The sequence below is a fragment of the Muscardinus avellanarius genome (assembly GCF_963383645.1).
Source record: "Muscardinus avellanarius genome assembly, chromosome: 1".
Classification (NCBI taxonomy): Eukaryota; Metazoa; Chordata; class Mammalia; order Rodentia; family Gliridae; genus Muscardinus; species Muscardinus avellanarius.
In genome coordinates, this window is record NC_137786.1 from 159304360 (window position 1) to 159326964 (window position 22605).

The window sequence follows — 22605 nt, forward strand, 5'->3', positions numbered from 1 at the left end:
TTTTTTTGTGTGTGTGTGTGTGTGGGTCTGGGGATGGAAACCAGGGGCATTTGAATTCCAAACTACAACCCCTGCCCTATTTTTTTATTCTTTATTTTGAAACTGGGTCTCACTAAGTTGTGGAGGGCCTAAGTAGCTGAGGCTGTCCATGAACTGTGATCCTCTGGTCTCAGCCTCCCGAATGCTGGGATTACAAGCGTGCACCACCATGCCCAGCTATTTTTTTAATCATAATAAAATCCTGACTTATTTAATTAACTTTGCAGCTTTTTCTTTCTTCCTCGCAAAAAATCTTGTAAAATATGATGGCAAACACCTCAAATACCACTCTGTCTCCCCGATGTGCCAGTATTGTAATACTGTAAACTGAAGCTGGTCTAGTGTTTGGGGTCTGGGGACACCAGTACAGGTGGCCACATCTTCTCTTTCCAGAGTCTGACCTGACATATAGTAAAACTTAGTGTTATACCAAACTCAGATTTTTGGTCACACTTAATATTCCCTTTTGAAATTCAGTTGTCCAGCCTTCTTGTGTGTCTTCTGTTGTTCATTTTTTCACAGATAATTACTAGCAGTTTATCTGTCTCATTATGATCAATATTTTCTCCTAAATCTAGTGAACTTTAAAATAAACACTAAAAGCCGGGCGTGGTGGCGCACGCTTGTAATCCCCGCACTTGGGAGACGGAGACAGGAGGATCGCACGGGTTCGAAGCCAGCCTCAGCTACTTCGTGAGGCTCTCAGCAACCTAGTGAGACCCTGTTTCCAAATAACATATAAAAAAGGTCTGGAAGTATAGCCCGGAGGTAGGAAGCCTCTGGGTTCCACCCCCAGTACCACCAATAATTAAAAAAAAAACAAACCCTAAAAGCCTTAGTTTAGCCCCATTCACATAGCTGGGCATTAATGTTCTTTATTTTTATTTTCATTACTACTTTTATTTATTTATTAAATTTATTTATTTTGGTGGTACTGGGGTTCCTGGAAACACTTCTACCTCTGGGCTACACTCCCAGACCTATTTTTTATATATTTTTTAAAATTTGGAAACAGGGTCTCTTTAGCCAGCAAGGCTGGCTTCGAACCTGCACGATCCTCTTGTCTCTGCCTCCCAAGCATGGGGATTACAAGTGTGTGCCACCACGCCTGGCTTTGCTCTTTTTTTTTTTTTTCAAGATTGCCTTGGCTATTTATTCTCACTCCAGTGAGTACTGCTATTATCAGAAAGACAAAAAAATAACAAGTGCTGGCAAGGTTGGGGAGAAAGATGAACTCTTGTAACACCATTGGTGGTAATGTAAGTTAGTTCAGCCATCATGGAGAATAGTATGGTGGTTTCTCAAAAAACTGAAAATAGAATACCATATGATTCAGCAATCAAACTACTGAGTATATACCCAATGGAAATGAAATCAATATGCTGAAAAGACAGCTGCACTCCCATGTTTATTACTATTTACAAAAGTCAGGATATACAATCAACTAAATATCTACCAGCAGATGAAAAAGTCACACACACACACACACACACACACACACACACACACACACACACGGATGCTATTCAGCCATAAAGACAAGAATTCCTGTCATCAATAGCACAGATAGATCTGGAGGACATTATGTTAAGTGAAGTAACTCAGGTTCAGAAAGAAAAGCATCACATGATCTCACTCATATGTGAAATACCTAAAACAGTTTGATCTCAGGAAAGCTGAGAGTAGAATCTGGTTTCCAGAGACATGAGGAGCAGTGGGGAGTGGATAAGAGAAGAGGTTGATCAGCCAGTAAATGTTATTGTTTGATAGGAGGAGTAAGTTTTGGTATTCAATGACACAGCAGGGCCAATATAATAAACAATAAATATATCTCAAAACAGAAAAGAGGCCGGGCGTGGTGGCACATGCTTGTAACCCACGTGCTTGGGAGGCGGAGACAGGAGGATCGCACAGGTTCCGCACTGGCTTAAGAGACCCTGTTTCCAAATAAAAATATAAAATAGGTCTGGGAGTGTAGCCCGGATGTAGAAGGGTTTCCAGGAACCCCTGTACCATCAAGAATGAATGAATGAATGAATGAATGAATGAATAAATAAATAAATAAGTTAATTAATTAAAAAAAACAGAAAAGAGGAATTTGAATGTACTCAACATACAGAAATGCTAACAGTTTAAGGTTATGGATACGTTAACTACCCTGAGTTAATCACTACCTAATATATATGCATGCTGATTATTATTTTTTTTGTGGTACTGGGGTTCCTGGAAACCCTTTTACCTCTGGGCTACACTCCCAGACCTATTATACTTTTTTATTTGGAAACAGGGTCTCTCAAGCCAGAGCGGCTGGCTTCGAACCTGCGCGATCCTCCTGTCTCCACCTCCCAAGCACGTGGGTTACAAGCATGCGCCACCACACCTGGCCTGCATGCTGATTTTTAAAAAGGCAGAGCTTCTTCAGATAGCCTGCTATGTTTACCATATGATTTGTTAAGCAAACCAAGATGATTTTGAAAATGAAAGGGGCATTAATAATAATAATAATAATAATAATAATAATAATAATAATACTTTTAGGACACCAGGTGGAAATTGTAATTATTTAGGCAAACTGGGATGTGGGGTTGTCTGTCATTCACCAATCTGTAAAATGGAGGTTGACAGGTCTGTAAATGAGGGAGGGTGGAGGGAGGGAAAGAAGGAAAGGGAGATGGAGAGAGAAAGGAGAGAGATAACAACTTAGAACATGTGATATATTAATAGAAATGAGTCTAAAGTTTTGGAGTTTAAAAGACAAACATGGAGAGTGGGAAGTGAGAAGGAGGCATGGAGAAGAAACATGTAATAAAAATAAAAGTGAGTCTCAAATGGCTGATGAGCAATCTTATTGGGTCTTAACTTTTTCAAAACCTCCCTATAAAACATTACAAACTTATCTGCCTTAACTAATAGACTATACTAAAATATAATTTAAATTTTCCCATGGTGACTCAGAGACCCTTTTTTGCCCATCAGATGATGCACCACCCCAGGCATAAGCAGGACTCAGTGGAGAGAATGCAGAAGTCCCAGAACACACCTTCAGAGCCATGTCCATAAGGTCAATCTGCTCTTTAGTTGACTGTCTCTCCTACAACAGTCAAGGAAAGAGTTGTTATTTTAGGATCATTAGGTTCCATGATCATTAGGATCATGGTTACCCTTCTTCAACATTAATCATTGATAAAAAAAAAATAGCTTTTCTTCAGCCACTTTTCTTGTCATTCATAGAACTGTATTTACTAGTCGGGCGTGGTGGTGCACACTTGTAATCCCAGCATTTGGGAGGCTGAGACAGGAGGATTGTGGTTCATGAACAGCCTCAGTTACTTAATGAGGCCCTTTGTGACTCAGTGAGACCCTGTTTCAAAAATAAAAAAGAATAAAAAATGGGGCTGGGGGTGTAGCTCTGAAGTAGAATGTCCCTGGGTTCCATCCCCAGTACAGCAAATAAATAAATAGATAAATAAATAAATAAATATAACTAAAGTAAAATAATAAAATTGTATTTATTGTCATCATTACTGTTTGCTGAGTAGCACTACTAAAATGCTTATTTTTACTGCATAGTTGAGATTTAGCTTACATTCAGTTCATTCTTTTTTCTCATTTGCAAGAAGCTTAATATTCTGTTACAGAGGAGACATAAACCTCACTATTCTAGAAAAGTATGTTTAAAGGTACTTATAAGGGCCTTGTTCTAAAGCCATTATCATCATCATAAAAGCAAGACATTAATAAAATAAAATACAATGCCATACATTCCAAGTCCTATCATGTTTTATCAGAATTCTAGGCAGATAAAATTTAAAAATCTCATTTTTTATGTTCTAAAAAGAAAGGAATATCTGTTAAAACACCTGTGTTATAGATCCATGTTTTTTTCTGGAATAGCTTTTTACATTTTGTTTTTTCATTACTGAGGATTGAATCCAGGGGCATAGATAAAACATTTATTTGTTGGTAGGGCTTGGTACCTCCGAGCAACACCCCCAGTCCTATGTTTTATTCTTTATTTTGAAACAGAGTCTCACTGACCTGCAGAGGGTCTCACTAAGTAGCTGAGGCTGGCCCCAAACCACGATCCTCCTGATGTCTCAGACTCCCAAATGCTGGGATTACAAGTGTGCGCCACCACGCTCGGCTCAGCTTTCCACATTTTTAGTAACTCGTTTGCAAATTGTAGAAGAAGATGAGAAGACATTGGTGGTGAAGTATAGTAGGCACTGGCCTCTTCCTTCAGGGGGATCTTTAGAATTGCCTAGAAGTATAAATAACCCTATCCTCATAAATTTATGAATCTGAATTATTTCATAGTCATTCCTACAAACATATGATGCAATTAATTTTTTTGCTGGGTGTGGTGGCACACGCCTGTAATACCAGTACTTACAAGGCTGAGATGGGAAGATCACAGGTTTGAGGCTAGCCTCAGCAGCTTAACAAGACTGTTTCAAAATAAAAGATAAAAACAGCCGGGCATGGTGGTGCACGCTTCTAATTCCAGCATTGGGGAGGCTGAGACAGGAGGATTGTGCAGGTTCGCAGCCAGCCTCAGCTACTTAGTAGGACCCTGTTTCAAAATAAAGAATAAAAAATAGAGCTGAGGGTGTTGCTCGGAGGTAGAATGCCCCTGGGTTCTATCCCTAGTACTGCAATAAACAAACAAACAAATAAATAAGGGATGTAGCTCAGAGATAGAATGCCCTTGGTTCAATCCCCAGTACCAATAAATAAATAAACCTACCAACAAATAAATGTTTTATCTATACATGTATTACTTGGACTCTATAAACCAATCTCTAGGACAAAATTCCTCCTTGACAGAGGCTATTTGACGAGAAACTGCAGTGTTAGTACACGGGAGGCTAGTTATTATACTCTGCTATTTAAATTCAGTGCCGCTCTTTTACTAGATCTCAACAGGGAAGAATTAAGTAAGCATTGATAAAATCTGTTTTTCCAATACCAGACAACTTTTAAGAAATATACTGTTTTAGGGAGCCGAGTATAGTGGCACATGCATGTAATCCTAGGAAAAGACAAAGAAACAAGGAAAAAAGACAAAAAGTGGGTGCCAGAAGTCTTTTCTTTTTATTTATTTATTTATTTTTTTTTTTTGGTGGTACTGGGGTTCCTGGAAGCCCTTCTACCTCCGGGCTACACTCCCAGACCTATTTTTACTTTTTTTTTTTATATATTTGGAAACAGGGTCTCCTAAGCCAACGCGCGCGGCTGGCTTCGAACCTGCGCGATCCTCCTGTCTCTGCCTCCCAAGCGCGGGGATTACAAGCGTGCGCCACCACGCCCGGCTAGTCTTTTCTTTTTAAATGTATGAGTTAAAGCCTGGCGTGGTAGCACATGCCTGTAATCCCAGTACCTGGGAGGCCGAGACAGGAAGATCACAGGTTTGAGGCCAGACTTGGCAATTTAGTATGACCTTTGGCAACATAGTGAGACCCCATGTCAAACTAAAAAGATAGAAGGCTGGGTAGCTTAGTTATAGTATGCCCTCGGGTGCAATCCCCACAAAAAAAAAAAAAGGGGGTGGGAGAAAAAAAATATACTGTTTCTTTGAACGCTGGAAATTTCTTTGTTTTTAATTGGTGCATTATAATCATATGCCATGATGAAGTTCAGAGTGGTAGGGACGTACATGCTTGTAGCACTCAGCGAGCCTCTCCCGGCCTCTACCCTGCTCCAGCTCCCTCCCTGTGCACAACATTAAGATTAGCATTGATGACTTGGGGTATTACATCATGCCCACTGAAGTGCTTTCTTCATCAAATCTCCCTCCTCCCCACCTGCCTCGCCCCCTCCTTTCCCCTCCCTCACTCCACTAGGGTTTCTCGTTCTTTGCCTAGAGACACTTTTGTGTCCCGATTCGTCTCTGGCTTTCACATATGAGAGAAAACATCTGACCTTTCACTTTTTTGAGACTGACTAATATTCTCAAGTTCTATCCATTTTCCTGCAAATGACATTAATTTTGTTCTTTGTTATGGCCGAGTAGAATTTCATTGTGTATATATCCCATAATTTTGTAATTCATTCATTTGATGATGGACACCTAGGCTAGTTACATATTTTGCCTATTGTAAGCTGCTATAAACAGATATACATATGTTACTACGGTAGTCTGGTTTCAATTCCTTTAGGTAGAAAATTACTAATGAGCCTCTCATTCCACCTTGTTATAATAACTTCTAAATTTGTGTCTGCGGCCTGAGCTCTAAGGCCTACCTACCTATCCAACTTGACATTTACATAGGATGTCTAGTGGCCTCTTAAACTTCATGTGTTCCAAACAGAGCACTTCATTCCCTGTGCCGCAATCTGCTCCCATTCCAGCCCTCTCTATCTCTAACTGGCACAGCTGCTGCCAGGTGCTCAAGATAAAACCCTTCATGAGTGTAGATTTTTGTCTACCTCGGGCCCCTTCCTTGTTTCACTTCAGAGAGTAGGCAGGAAACTGCTCCCCCATCTCAAGTTAACAGGTTCTAAGTCTGATATACTATTTTATTTGGAAAGTATTTTGAGATTGAGGGATTTTCTGGATTGGCCCTAATAGAGAGGAAGAGGGTGACTTGACACTCAGAGGAGAAGGGGATATGGCAATAAAGTAAGGAGCAGTTTGAAGATCCTGTCCTTGAAGATCAGAGTAGTGTATCCACAAGCCAAGCAAAGCCAGCAGTCACGAGAAGCTGGAGGGGTCAACTTTCCCTTAGGGCTTCCAGAGGAAGCACAGTCTTGCTGACACCTTGATCCTGACCTACTGATGCTGACTGATCTCAAGCTTCTGGGCTCTAAAACTGTGGGTGAATAAATTTTGGCTCTTTTAAGCACCAAGTTTGTGTTGATTTGTTTCAGTAGTCACAGGAAACTAATATACTGTATCTCTTCATCTCAAATAAACTTCTTCATTCAAACCTTGTCCCAGAGCTGGCATGTTTTAGGAATCCAAGATAAGAATGCTGGTGTGTGCTCTTTTGTTTTACCCATATTTATCTCTGATCTTTGCTGGAAGGCAGACATGAAGCTGGAGATAGTTCTGCCATCTCACAATCAAGGTGATCACAAATAATAAAGCCACATTTGAGAGTGGTAAAGCAGAAAGATGCATCTGGGTTTCAATATGCAGCTAACTATTAAATATCTTCTCTTGAAAATATCATTGGTACCTCAAACCTAGCTTTCATTTTCTCCTGCCTTCTTTATTTTGATCAGTGACCATCCTATCCTTCTGATTGCTAAGCCCAAAGTTTTGTTATCACCCTTTGAGCCTCATCTTTTCTCACACCTCTTATCTAACCCTCGATCTTCCAAAATCATTAGCCCTTTTATCAAAATGCCCTCATTTGTCACCATTTCTGCCTCTAGTGACCCGATCCAAACCACTGTCACCTCCCATTTGGGTTACTACAAGAGCTTAGCTTGTCTGTATTTTCTGCCCTTGTTCTCCTCTGTTCTACTCTGCCCACTGCAGCTAGAGTGAGCACTTTAAAACAGAAAGTATCACAGAAAAATGCTTAAAACTAAAGTGAATATTTTTGTGTGTGGTGGTACTGGGGTTCCTGGAAACACTTCTACCTCTGGGCTACATTCCCAGACCTATTTTTATACTTTTTTTTATTTGGAAACAGGGTCTCTTAAGCCAGCCTGACTGGCTTCGAACCTGCGCGATCCTCCCGTCTCCGCCTCCCGAGTGCAGAGATTACAAGTGTGCGCCACCACGCCCGGCTTAAAGTGAATATTTTAAAAAGAAAATCTCATTCCTCTGCTCAGTCCTCCAGTAACGTTTACACAGTGAAATCCCAAGTCTTTACCAAGGTTGCGAGGCCCTATAGGATCTGACTCTGCTTTTGCCTCTCTGATTCCTCTTCTACCACATTTCCCCCTTCTTCCTCTCTGACCTTACTGGCTGCCTTTCTGATCCTTGAAACAGGATGTTCCTGCTTTGGAACCTTTGCTTGTGCCGATTCTCTCTGTCTCAAACGCTGGTCCTCAGTATATCTATGTGTTTACCTCTCTTACTTCAGGTCTTATCAAATGTCTCCTTACCAGATTTATTTTCTAGCTCTATTCCCAAATTCTGCTTAAATTTTCTTCATAGAAGTTATTACTACCACTTCTGACACTATCTATCATCTATCATAATGTGTTTTCTCCCATTAGACTGTAAGCCCCATTAAGTTCCTCATATCACTGTGCTGCCACAGTATCAGCCCTGAACTGCCAAATACAAAAAAAAAAAAAAAAAAAAAAAAAAAAAATAGGAATCCTAATTTGTTTGGGTACTGTCTTACAAAACTCTGGATCTTATATTTTGTGTTCAGCAGGCCTCTTCTGAGAATGCTCCCATAGTGTGCATTCCATGGGTGCTGCTGGGCTACCTCCAGTCGGCGGTGGAAGTCCAGGTTCTCAACTCTGCCTCTGTTGTCACTTGGAGGGACTCCTCTTCAGTGCTGGGGTGCACATTGGGGCTCCCCAGCAGTCTCCTTCTTACGCTCAGTATCACATGGCCGCCAGTGACACTGTGAGGTGGGAGGCCTCAGGGCCAACACTGCTTGGTGTCTTGCTTTCCTTTGTCATCCTAAGTGTGTACCTGTCTCCCTTGAGGTTGACATGAGGTGAGATTTGGGTATTCCTAGGTCCCTGGACCATAGCACCAATTATGTCTCATCTCTCATCTTAATTTCAAATATGAGTGGATGGATACTGTCTGCCTAGGTGCACTGACCGGCTATTCTCAATCAGCCAACTGTTTTGCTGATCCATCAGTTTCTTCTATCATTGGACCATTTTAAGTGGTATAGAACTTGAAAATTATAAGATCAGCATAGGAATTTGCATTTTTACTTTTTCTTGTTTTAGAGAAAAGTTATAAACCATTTCATTGCATGGGTTCTATAGTACACCCAGCTCCATCCTGTCCATCTACATGTTAGCATTTGTACTATTAGAGTTACTCCACTGCAGTGAGCTTGGCGAGTGGATTTCTCCAGGGACAGCTAGGCCACATGTTTGAACTTCAGAATGACAATGTATGAAATATATTTTTCTTCATCTATAATACTTTCTATTACAATCAGCAACAACTTAATAATTGCTTTCAGAAATGGGAATAATAACCAAATATTCCTATAGATTTCAAGATACAAACCAAATAACATTGAAAGATGAACAATGTTGTGTGTGTGTGTGTGTGTGTGTGTGTGTGTGTGTGTTTATGGTAATGGGGACCTTAAGGTGTTCTACATCGAAGCTAGACCCCCAGCCCTTTAAATTTTATAATTTTATTTTGAAACAGAGATCCCACTAATGCCCAGGCTGCCCTTGAACTTGAGATTCTCCCATCTCAGCCTCCCAAGTCCTGGGATTACAGGCATATGCTGCTGTGTCCGGCTAACAGTGAGTCTTAGGATGTTAATTTCCGAGATTCTCTAAGTGCAGACCCTAGTCTGCTTTGTTGTAAAGCCATTCTTACATAACTGTGCCCCACACATTCCCCGGTTAAAAAGCTAAACCTCCGATGCCCCCAAAATATCTTACAAAAATTTTCTGGACTCTATTCATTTCTTCACACTCTGCTTTCATATAATTCCATTTCCACCTATTCTGAACTCTTGACTTCACTTTTCTCTGGCCCTTTGAATATGGTATTTATTTTCGATCTCCCTGTTGTTTGATGCTATTCCCTATAGCAGGTTCTCATCCTTTCGGTTCACTCATTCATTCGTTCATTCATTCAAATACACTAACTGTACCCACCCTATGCCAGGCACTGTGCTGGTCCCTGAGGTGCCACTGGGAGAAGACCAACACTGCTGAACAGAACTGGGCCCAGGAATCCCCTGGCCTATAATGTTAATGAATTATCCTGGAATTCCCATTGCCTTTGCTGCTCTTGCCTGTGTTTCTATTTTTGTCTCTATTTTTCCTTTTCTTTTTTTGCTTCATGAATTTAGTTCAAGGAGGGCACAACTTTATACTACCTATTGTCAAACGAGACTGCTCCTTTCTTCTGGGGAGAGAGTCAATGAGCTGTTTATGTCCTAACCTTCATGTGTTTAGTGCCTCTCTGCTTCACTAGAGCTCTGACTAGGGGCTCAGAAATGTTCCAGAAAACTGAGCACCACAGAGGTGTTAGGTGTGCCTGACACCTAATGTGTATGCCAGGGTGTACATATATCAGGTCCTCTTTTTTAAAGAAAACCCTTTTATAAATGCTGTTCTCTAAAAATTGCACGCAGAAAATGTATACTGCCCAGTGATACTTCTCAATCTCTCCCTAAATTTAATAGGAGCTTAAATAGTCTCTCTCTCTCAAAAGAATCTTCCTTTCTTTTCTACACCCTCTCCTGCCTTCTGAATTCTCTTCCTTTCAAAATCATTCATTGAATTTCCACAATCACTTGGCTGGCACTGTACTACATTTCAGAATCTGCCTTTGAGTGATACATCAAGATTTTAACCTCAGCTCTGCTTCACTTTCTTTTTTCATTGAACAAGAAATTGAATTTGATTACTCTGGAGAGGAGTAGGTGTGTGTAAAGGGTGGGGGTGAAGTATGATGGGGGGAGAATAACCCAAGTTATTCAGAAGTCAAGAGAATCAAAGTAAAGGGAACTTCTTTCAATGCAAGAAGAACATATTATAATTTATTAAAATCACAATATATTGACCTATATCAGAAAATAGAATTTATTTTTACAAACAAAAACTGTATTTAACTCATCAAGAAACTAGTAAGGATGCGATTCCGGATTAATATATCTCAGAGGAAAAGGGCACTTAAGGGTTAAGAAATAGGAAAGCAGTGTTTAAATGACCTTTCTGAATTCAGAGATGAGAAGGTATGTTTTAATATTCATTAACCTCAGCTCTTTGAAACTATAACTTTCATGGCAGATAAGAAGAATTCAGTGGATCATGTAGCAGTACCTACATTTTTAGGAAGCATTTTTGGTCAAGTTCTATGAAAGAGATCAATAGTTAAGGTATAAGTCAAAGACTAATAGATGTAGTAAAAGATTCAGTAGAGAAAAATGAGACTTTTGGTTAAAGATGGATGAACACACATTTTTCCCCTTCCCAAATCTTACTAAAATAAAGCAAAGGGATATTTTTTAACCTATAAGTTTAAGCCTACAAGGACAAAAATAATGGGCGCTAGCAGTGGAAAAGGCCAATAAGCAACCAACTGAGGACTTCTGAGAGTTGGGGGCGAGTGTGAGCCTGAAATCAAGTGGAATGGTTAAGAAGGGGTTGGGCTCCTAGGTCTTTTCACTGGCATTAAACTCAAGTCATATTTTCTGGGAGAAGGTAAACAGAGAATCTCTGGACTGGGGGAATGCCAGGCATCACCAGGACAAGGCCACTATGCTGGAAACTGGGATTTAGCTGAAGTCACATGATGCAAGCCTAAATTCCCAGACCCTCCTCCATCTAGCTCTCAGAATACTAGCAACCCAACTTATATCCTCCAGGAAGGAGATTAGAAGAGGATTCTCTGGTATCTGATCAACCAAAGACAGAAAACTGAAAGAGGGTGACATGGAGTCCTATAAAGAAACTGTCTAGCCCCAATGAGGATAGGATGAAGACCACTGCCAGGAAGCCCCTCCATGTGCACACGATCTTTACACCAGCTTCCACTCTCCTCTTCTTTAATAGGAGTGAGCACGCAGAGGTCCCAGGATTATTCGAGGAAAGTAGCTATGTGACGGAGGCGGTAGATTAAATACAAAGAAAGACATTTTTTTGAAGAAAACTATGCAGAAAGAAGACAATCCAAACATTTATAATTAAGATAACACAGTTATTAACTCCAGGAAGCACAAATTGTTGTGCAGAGAGGAAAGATAATCAAGTATATTATATGATATGGAGGTAAATAATGCTTAGAAAGTCATAACGAGGCAAACAGAATATTGATCCAACCAGGAGGAGGAATGAAAAGTGTAACATGTGTGTGTGTGTGTGTGTGTGTGTGTGTTAGGAATTAGGTGGAGGGGAGGACATTAAAATATACACCACAAAAGGCAATAAATAATCCTCAAACTGAAAAATCAAGAAGTAGTAACACAAGCACATCATTTAGAGATATGGAAGTATTTAAATATTAAAGGGGTGAATTGGCCAAAAGAACCGAAAGTAGTTGCCTCTGAAAGTGGAACACTGGGGAAGAAATTAAAGAACAGAAATTGTTGCTTTTTGGTAACAGTGAGGAAGAACCAAATGACTTTTTATACTATTTACATGTATTTTTTTCATATCAGCATGTGACACATATTTATATGTTTATATAGCATTATGAGTTGCTCATAGTATATGCTAAATATTTGTTGATGAAGGCTGTTTCATAAAACATTACTGTGTATAGAGGTGACTTGGTTTGATAAACTGCATAACAAGTCACTGATAAATAAGTTTTTATTTTTAGGTGAGAGCATAGCAAAACCAAATTTAATGAAATAATAGCAAATTGAAAAGTCATGGAGGAAAAAAGAACTTGGATCCTCAATTTATGATATAATGGTGTATACTTTCTTAAAAGATATCTTCAGAGGCTAGTACTTCTATGATTTTAGCATGGTATCATATAAGTAAAAATATTAATATAAATAATATTAGAAACATCTTTATGTTATCTCTTTTTTAGCAGAATGATAAAGTCTTGCCCTAAAACAATTCATTTCATGCGAATTCATTCATGAAGTATATTCATAAATATCCTATAAGTGACAACCATACACAAATTATTCTTATTAATCATTGGCTCTATTTATTAAATTTCTAGGTCAAAGTAACCAATTACTTTAGCTTTTTGTACTATTTTTAATTGGCTGTGTTAATTTAAGATATTACACTAAAATTATTTATAGTCTTTATTTGTTTATGCATAAATAAGGTTTTATCGTATTCATTATCCAGATTTTCACATCTGTGGGATACATGCCCTCTATGTTTTGGGGACCATAGTAAACAATGTCTTGTTCCATGTCTGCCATGATGGGTGGAATAGTGTCTCACTGAAACCTCCAGAAATTCTTATTAACTTTTGTTTTCCAATTATGTCATACTCAGGTGAGCCCTATTTTCTCTACTCCATTATAATCCTTTAAAGACAGGTCTGTTTCTAAATGATCCATATGAATCACAGAGCTTAATACCGTGCCTAATATATATTCAGTACACAATACTTCTTTTCAAAAGAATGAATGGAGAGAAATAGTCATGGCCTCAGATTTGCAGGAATGAGGTGGCTTGGTCCCTTACCCCCCTGCTATGGATCCTAGGCAGCTGCTCCTTGTATCTCATTGTTATTTGTTTTCAACATAGGAAGGAATATAGAAATTAGAGCCAGACCTATTTGAATTCAAATTCTACCTCCTGCACTAACCAATTTCATATTTTCAGGATAAACTCCTGCTGTCTTTTTCTTGTATTTTTTGACTTTCAATATGTCCAGCAATATCCATTCTTCTTCCTCACTGATGCTCTTCAACTTAAAGTGGGGTGACATTTGGATGAGTTGAAAGTGCACTTAATACACTAACCTACTGAACATCATATCCGTTGTCTACTCTTGTGACTGCATGGCATACTGGGAGCTTCATCTTGCTGCTGCTGAAAGGGACTCTTTAATTTACATATCAGTAGCCCAAGAAGAGATCCTGATTCCAAACCTGAACATAATTTTTTTTTTTTTTCAGTACTGGGGATGGAACCCAGGGGAATTCTACCTCCGAGCTACACTCATAGCCCTATTTATTATTCTTTTATTTTGAAACAGGGTCTCACTGAGTTGCAAAGGGCCTAAGTAGCTGAGGCTTTTCTCGAACCGTGATCCTCTTGTAATCCCAGCCTCCTAAATGCTGGGATTACAAGTGTGCACCACCATGTCCAGCTTTGAACGTAATTTTTATTAAATGTGTCTTATGTCATCAGGAAGATGATCATAGGTCAAACCATAATGAGTAATGGACCATCTAGATTATAGAACTTCTAAGCTCTATCCGGACATGTGGCTGCTAAGTAAGAGACCACATTTCCTAGTCTTTTCGGCAGCTAGCTGGGACTGACCAGTAAGTAATGAACAGAAGTGAAGTCTGCACCTCCAAACCACTCTCTTCTTGCTCTTTACCTTCTGTCCATTAAAAACACTGTCATGGCTAGGGAGGTGTGGTGTCACACTCCTGTAATTCCAGCATTTGGGAGGCTGAGACAGGAGGATCTCGGTTCGTGGCCAGACTCCATTACTTAGTGAGGCCCTTTGCAATTCAGGGAGACCCTGTTTTCAAGTAAAGAATAAAAAATAGGGCTGTGGATGTAGCTTAGAGGTAGAATGTGCCTGGGTTCCATCCCCAGTATGACAAACAAACAAACAAACAAACAAACAACAATGTCATGGTGGTGGGAGCTGAAGCAATCACAACACAGTGGTGCAGAGGTGGAAATCATATAGTGATATTGCAAAGTTGCCCTGCCAGTCCTGGTCCTCTTATCTATGGAACAGCATAAGAAATAGAAATAAATGTTAATCTTACTTACACCACTAGCTAGCGGGGCCAATGTATGGAGGAATTGATAAAAGGATAACTGTTATTATCTAGACTGGTGTAGCTTCTTTTCAGCTAAAGCCTGATGTCGACCTCATGGTCTGAGCAGAACCACTGAAAGTGAGACACCTGAAGTGGTGTGACTAGTGTCGAAATCTTTCACAAGACCGGACACTTGAGTATCCCCACCCTGCAAGCCTCAAGCTCTGAAGTCAGCCAGGGGCAAGATGGCTACTGAAACAATAGGAGGAGAACCCTCTGTGGTATCCATGGCAGGGAAGTGGTGAGAACAGACACTGGTAAAGAGGAATCTGATTCATTTTGCATAATGGCTAATGCCATACAAATTCTATTCTTTTTCTCTTCATGAAACTTTTGGTACAATATCCTGTTTTTGTTGCTGTTTGGGAGAACAGGGTTTATTTCGAGGCTGTGTTTAAGTGTTGAGTTCAGTCTTAAGAGCAAGAGTAGAGGGAAAGTAGGAATATTCCACGCAGAAAGAAAGGAACAAGGTGTTTAGGAGTGGTTGTGCATGGACATGTAAGAACATCTGAGGCCAGCCTGGGCACCATTGCCCTAAGACACTGTGCAAAGCCATTAAACGTTTAAAAAATAGTGGTTTTCAAGAATAAACTCACAGAGTCAAAATTGGAAACAGACTAATAGATTCTTGATAAGTCACCTGAATTTTCTCCCATTCCCCTTACCAAAGATAATTGGCACATCCTTCTAGTAGCGATGCATGTTAAAATTTGTTTCATCAGGGCGTATTGGTGTCGTTCAGTAACAACTCATTAAACAGAAACTTCTCAGCACTTACCCCATTGTATTTTGGGCTTGATTCTCCATGTCAAAAAGCAGCTACATCTGATTTGTACTTCTTGATTTTTAATCTGTTGAGAGAAAAATAAACTAGATTCATAAGAGGCTTACACTTACTAACCTATAAAATATGAAAATTTTGCTATTGGCAACATTTTTTGCTACTGATTTTTCTGAGCGTGGTAGCTCTTGGTTTTACAAAATGTACAAACATGAGGTTCTTTCATTCTTTGAGTATTCCCATACACTTATGATATTGGCATAGTAATGAGCTGAAATGCATTATTACAGACAGAAATGAACATCTATTCACTGTTCACTGAACAACAGCCTATGGCCAGGAGCTCTGCAAGGTGCTCATTTCAGGATGATGAGTAGAATGGAATTCCTTTTCAACTGGAGTTCCAGCTAGAGGTTCTCAGCCTTTCCATCCTGGTGGATCCCCTGATGCTTAGCCTTTATTTTTAGCACATGCTGTCTTTGACCCTCTTCACATTTTGTTAGAACTGACTATATCATGAGATTTAGGATAAGAAGTCTAAGAATTGCCTTAAAGTATAAAGCCAACGACTTTAAAATAGAATAAAACAGTTTTGTGGGTACTGGTTCACTTTGTGACAAAACAGAGATGTTAGTACTTGCCTAAGGTAAAAAAAAAAGTTTGTCGCAGCAATAAAGTTTTAGTTGAAATACAGTCTATGAGCAGAAGTGGGAAAGTATTGAGAAGCACTACAAATTACTTCATAAAGATCAAACGAACAGCCCTTGAGTGGCAGAGGAAGACTTTCAGGATGATAGTGCCTAAGAATTGGAGATGCTGCAGCTGAAGGCCCAGGCAAGATGATGAACGGAAACCGACCAGAACCCACAAGTCCAGGTGAATAAATGGAGGATCTCAGGGCAACTGAGGCCCAGGCAAGGTCCAAGCCCACACAACTCATGCCTAGAAAGTGTTAGGAAAGTGGGGGAAGCTCTGTGCTGGTCTCTGCTAGAGCCCAGGTGAGGGGTCCGCCCGCCCCTCTGAGGCCCGGGCCCGCCCAGAGCATCTGTCCAGGATGAGGGCGCGGGAGAAGCCGGGCGGGGAACGCCAGGGCTGTTACCTGCTCTGCCGCCCTCCGCTCGGCGCTCGGGACACAACTGAGCGCCCGGGGGCAGGACCGCCAGGGTCACCGCCACCCGCGCAGCGCTCCCGCCGCTCAGGCCGCCAGCGCGGCAGGTCCAGCCCCCCTCTCTCACCCGCCCATCGGTTGCCATGGAGACGCGTCCCCAACCCGCGGCGGGGAAGAGAAGGGCGCGAGTGAGGCTCAGCATACAACGCCTTTTGCCCAGAACTTCCTTCCCCAGAGCCAGAGCAGCAACTCGCTGTCACGGTTTATGCGCCTACTGTCTACTCTCTAGACCGAAGAGACCACAATCTGGGCCCTTTCCTCCAGCCGGAGAAATATTTGTTGACTGAATGAATCGTGAGATAACGAAAGCACAGGATTACAGGCTGGGCGTTCTGCATCCAAGTTCCTTAAATACCCTTGGCTTTCTTCCCGTCTTTGTAGTGACATGAAAAAGAAAAAGAGTTGAGGTAGAGATCTGCCTTTCTCTCTGCTCACGGGAGTGTCTTCCAGCTGGGAAAAGCTGGATTCCTTTTGACCTCCTTGATTGCCCACAGTGACCGGGATGGTGGTAAGAGCAGCCTCTGTACCTGTCCTTCCCATACAGCGCATTGGGTCCTTGGAAAACTGCCAGCCAGGCAGAGTAGACTGTATTGTCTCTCTGGGAGAAGGAAACAGCTTCTAAGTGGGGGAACTGGGACAGAACTCAAGGTAACTGATTCCAAATTCTTTTCTTTTTCTGCTAAATTCCAAGAATAATTGATGACAGAATCCCTGTCCCACCCTCTCAATTTCACAAAGGAAATGACAAAACATTATATATATGAGAGATTTTTTTTTAAGTACTTGAATTTCTGCTTGGGAAACATTGTTGGACTTATTTTAGGAATGGAACTCTTTCCAATACATCCAGTCGATGGATGGACTGATTTCTAAAATGATTTATTTGCACTCTACCTCTATAACTTTGACATCAATTTGCTTCTTCAATATGGCTATCAGTTTAAAACCAACCGACATCCCTCCACTCAGATTCTATCTGAATTTTATAAAACCATTTTCTTTTTCATGACAAATTGAGTTTTGTAGATGAATGGAGTACAGTAACCCAGGATATTGGTTTTAATTAGTGTTCCACAGCTCTCATATATGACTGAATGCAGGCAGTGATCTTTTCATTTTACCTTGAAACTTGCCATTATTCTGAAAGCCTTAGTCATGTTCTTTATTCCTGTCTAAATTGAATGGGCTGGCATATTTATCCTGACCCAAGGAAGGGAGAGTGAACTAGGAAGGAAATTAATTAATTAATTTATTTATTTATTTATTTATTTTTGTGGTACTGGGGATGAAACCCAGGGGCACTTTATCTCCGAACTACACCCCAAGCCCAATTTTTATTCTTTAATTTGAAAAAAGGCCTCACTGAGTTGCAAAGGGCTCACTAAGTAGCTGAGGCTGTCTGCGAGCTGCGATCCTCCTGTCCCAGCCTCCCAAATGCTGGGATTACAAGTGTGTGCCACCACACCCAGCTCTAGGAAGAAAATTTAATGAAGTTTTAGGATGACCAAGATCATTCATGCTTTACCACTAGTGGATAAGGACTTTCCCATTCATTGTTTTCTTTCAGGCTCAGAAATAGTGTGAGCCAGCTGGGTGTGGTGGCACACACTTGTAATTCTACTACTTGGGAAGCTGAAACAGGAGAATCACAGGTTCAAGGACAGCCTAGGCAAGTTAGTGAAGCTCTCAGCAACCTAATGAGACCCTGTTTCCAAATAAGAAATAAAAAAAAAAATCGGTCTGGGGGTGTAGCTTGGAGGTAGAATGCCTCTGTGTTCAATTGCCAGTACCACCAAAAAAAGAAAAGAAAAGAAATAGTGTGAGGCAAGTGTAGCAGGCGATATTAATAGTTCCTTTTAGCATATTAGGAAATCAAGACTTAATGTGAATAAAGGATTAATCCAAGAAGATACACCTAGTTCAAATACAACTAAGATATAAACCTAGGCCACTCTGCCCCACAAGTGGGCTGACCATGGACTGAAACCTCTGGAACCTCTGAAATTGTGAGGCCTAAACAAGCCTTTCTTCCTCTAAATTGTTGCTCGTCAGGTATTTTGGTCACAGTGATAAAAAGTGATTAAAATATGACTAAAATATCAATGTTCCCCAAATATCTTTTCAACAAAGAGTCAATATAAAAATTATTAAAATAGTTTATTTTTTCATACTAAGTCTTCAAAAATCAAACATCTATTTCATATTTATAGCTCAATCCTTTCATACTGACTATATTCAAGTGCTCAATAGTCACACATGAGTGATGGCTAACAAATATGTTGGACATCAAAGTCCAAGAATATTGGCCCCTAATTATTGTACTAAAGCCCTCTCTAAAACATGAAGGGTCATGCAATGAGAAAGATTCTAAAGTCTTGCAGATGTGATTTGAGATGAGCTATCAAAGTATTCCATTTCAATGCCTCACTAACCTCCTCTGGATTGGGAGAGAGATTGGACATGGGAAGAGGAAGCACAGATCGGAACCTTAGCCAGGCAGAATGAGGCCTTCCACTGTACCAAGCCTGTACACCTGTCAGCTCTAGTCAGGCTGCTTCTCCAAAGAAACTGCCAATCGGGTGTGAAAGTAGGGAGATGACCTGTTGGTCTTTGTTGGTCAGGGGCCGTGGTGTCAAGGGAGCACATACTCTGATGTGAATTAGAAACATCAGGTATTATTTTAGGTTCAGGAAACAAAACTAGATTCTTGGGAGGTGACTACCATGACTTTTCTCCTCATACTTTTCCTTAGTGGTTTTGAAAGTGCCACCCTTTCTTGGACACTAGGGGAACCAATAGAGAGATTTTGTACAAGTATGAGATAAAGTTTTATGATGAAATATTTATGTACTGGAGCCAGGTATGGTATAGGCATTGGTGAGGTGGAAAGTCCTAGTGGGGAAAAAATTTTGTTAACTAGCAAGAAAAGTGTGCCTAGCTGCTAAATGGTATCTCTTCATTGGGTCAACTTTTTCTAAGAGCTCATTTTTTTTTTTTTGTACTAGGGATTAAAACCAGGGGCATTCTACTCCCAAGCTCCACCCCAAGCCTTGTTTTATTTTTTATTTTGAAAGAAGGTGTTGCCAAGTTGCTGAGGCAGCCCTGAACCTGCAATTCTTCCTGTCTCAGTCTCCCAAGTACTGGGATTAAAGGTGTGTTATCATTTTGCCAGTTCCAAGAACTCATCTTTATTAAAACATTCCAGGTTTCTAGTTGATATGATAGTGAGAAATTATTGGGGGCATTATACCTCCAAGCTGTACCCCTAGCCCTACTTTTTAGTCTTTTTTTATTTTTGAAACAGGGTCTCACTGAGTTGTGAAGGGCCTCACTAAGTAGCTAAGGTTGTCCACAAACCGCGATCCTCCTGTCTCTGCCTCCCAAATGCTGAAATTACAAGCATGGGCCACCATGTCCAGCATAAAACTCTTTCTTGAAAATTAGTACTAAAAATATTTTTTTCAATAGCTGAGCATGATGTTGTATGCCTGTAATCTCACTACTTAATGGAATGAGACAGGAGGATCATGGGTTTGAGTCCAGCCTCATCAATTTAGGAAAGTCTTCAGGAATTTAGCACCAGATCCTGTTTAAAAAAAAAAAAAGCCAAAACAATAAAATAGGGCTGAGGGTTTAGCTTAGGATAGAATGCCCCTGGGTTTAATCTTTGATACAAAAAAATGTGTAGTTTTTTAAACATGAAAATCAGAACATACATATAGTTCAGGACTAGGAAATGAAATATATTAGGGAAAATCAGTAGAAGCAACAGACCATATAAATAGAGCAACAAAAGTTTCAGATATTAGAAAAAGACAAAGACTATTTAAAATGTGGACATATTCCAGGTGTGGTGGCACATGCTTGTAATCCCAGTGCTTGGGAGGCTGAGACAGGAGGATCACACAGATTTGAAGCCAGCCTCAGCTACATAGTGAGGCTCTCAGCAGTTTAGTGAGACCCTGTTTTCAAAGAAATTATAAAAATACAGCTAGGGGTTGTAGCCCAGAGATAGAAAGCCACTGGCTTTCACCCCTCAACTACCACAAAAAATAATACTTGGGAGGCTAAGACAGGAGAATTGCTAGTTCAAGAACAGCCTCAGAAAGTAGTGAGACTCTCATCAACCTAGCAAGACCCTGTTTCCAAAAAAAGTAAGTAAAATATGGTTGGGTGTGTAGCTCAGAAGTAGAATGTCCCTGTGTTCAATCCCCAGCACTGCAATAAAATAAAATAAGTGTGGATATTCAGAGAAATAAAAGATAAGACTGAAAAAATTCTATGACGAATGTTAAATGTAAAAAGTGACAGAATATTTGAAAAGAAACCAAATAGGAATTTTTAAAATATACTTTTATTGGTGCATTGTAGTCTCACATCATAAAGTAGTTTGGAATGGCAGGGACATATTTACACACAGCACTTGGTGGGCTTCCTCCAGGCTCCCTTCCCATTCCCTGCCCTTCATCATACACAGCATTGAGATTGGCACTGGTAAGCTGTGTACATAACATCAATGTAAGTGCTTCCTTGATTAATGCTCCCTCTCCACTGAGATTTTTCTTCCTTTCTCTGAAATTCCTCTCATGTTGTGACTCAGTTTTCCCCTAGTGAAAGAAAATATGATCCTTCACTCTCTGTGACTGGCTAATCTCACTTAACATAATATTCTCTAGGTCCATCCATGTTTCTACAAATGACAACATTTTGTTCTTCTTTATTGAGGAGTAGAATTCTATTGTATGTATAATTTTGTAATCCATTCATCTGTTGATGGACATCTAGGTTGGTTCCATGATTTGCCTATTGTGAATTGTACTGCTGTAAATATAAATATGCCTGTATCACTTTATTATTTTGATTTCAACTTCTTTGGAAAGATATCCATGAGTGGTATAGCTCAATTGTGTAGTGGTTCCATTTCCAGTTTTCTGAAGAGTCTCCACATTGATCTTGGTAGAGGCTACACTAATTTGCAATCCCACCAGTGTATGAGTTCTTCCAAATACGAATTTTATTTTATTTTTTCCATAGCACTGAGTTTTATTAAGGACCTCATTAAAATTAAGTCTCTAGGAATGAAGGAGTCCTAGTTAGGGGGCACAAAAGCCAATGAAGCCTCCTCAGGTCTCATAGTGAACCACCGGCTCGGGTTCTTTGGTGGGATCACCACCTCGTTCCAGGTACAGATTATTATAAGAGTACTGCTTCGGCCCCACAGGCTGGTAGGTGGAGTAAATCTCTCCTAAGCAGAACATGAACATCATGAAGGCTACGAACCAAAGAGATGCTTACACATGACATCCCAAGAAACAGGGGTGGGGGACGTGTCCACACGGTTCCTGATATACATGTCTAGATCCCAGTGTATCGGTTCACCCCAATTCAATCTTAGGTCTGTGTGGTCCCACTGATACCACGGATCCCTCTCATGCTGTGAACAATTAGGGAGCTTGGAGTAGTCACCATACCCCATGCCATCGTCCGGGTATGGCTCGTAATCTTCCAGGAGCGTATTATACTTCTTAGCAGCGGTGGCCCATTCTTCTGGGGTCCTGGGGTAGAGCCCCGGCAGCATGTCCTTGGACATGTGGAATGCTGTCTGTGCCCCCAAGGGCACCACGTTCTGCACTGCCCTTAGCAGCTACTGGACCCCCAGGGCCCCAGCCCCAGCCGCCGCTATCTTCACCTTCCCTGATCTTCCCTTCCAAATACGAATTTTAAACTAAATAAAAAATATTAGTAACAAAAGATAAGAACACAAATATGTATAATGGCATATTATGTACATGAAGGGAGAATTTATGAACCGGAAAACAGATTGAAATAAAGTATTCAGGTTGTAAAGAGAAGAAAATAATGGGAGATGTTTTTACATGAAGATTTTTATGACTTTAGTACTTATTAATAGAATTATTTGTTATGAAAGGGAAAGCAGATAATGTCATTTGGAAGTACTTAATACAGGTCCTGGCATCTGGGGAATACTCGAGAAGTATTTGTTATTTTAA

General features: G+C 40.4%; 1 protein-coding gene and 1 pseudogene across 2 annotated transcripts in view; both read right to left on the reverse strand.

Annotated features, from left to right (window-relative positions):
- Positions 1 to 15452, reverse strand: part of DEUP1 (deuterosome assembly protein 1) — a gene marked incomplete at both ends in the record, with an annotated part of 85074 nt that extends 69622 nt beyond the window's left edge. Inside the window, one exon of the mRNA XM_080708313.1 lies at positions 15424 to 15452. Coding sequence (XP_080564439.1) covers positions 15424 to 15452 — 29 coding nt within the window. The remainder of the gene's footprint in view (positions 1 to 15423) is intronic.
- A 6265-nt stretch (positions 15453 to 21717) lies between these two features.
- On the reverse strand, positions 21718 to 22268 carry LOC308258470 (NADH dehydrogenase [ubiquinone] 1 beta subcomplex subunit 8, mitochondrial-like; annotated as a pseudogene). The gene has a single exon. The product of its transcript is annotated as an NADH dehydrogenase [ubiquinone] 1 beta subcomplex subunit 8, mitochondrial-like (transcript).
- Between the last annotated feature and the right edge of the window lie 337 nt (positions 22269 to 22605).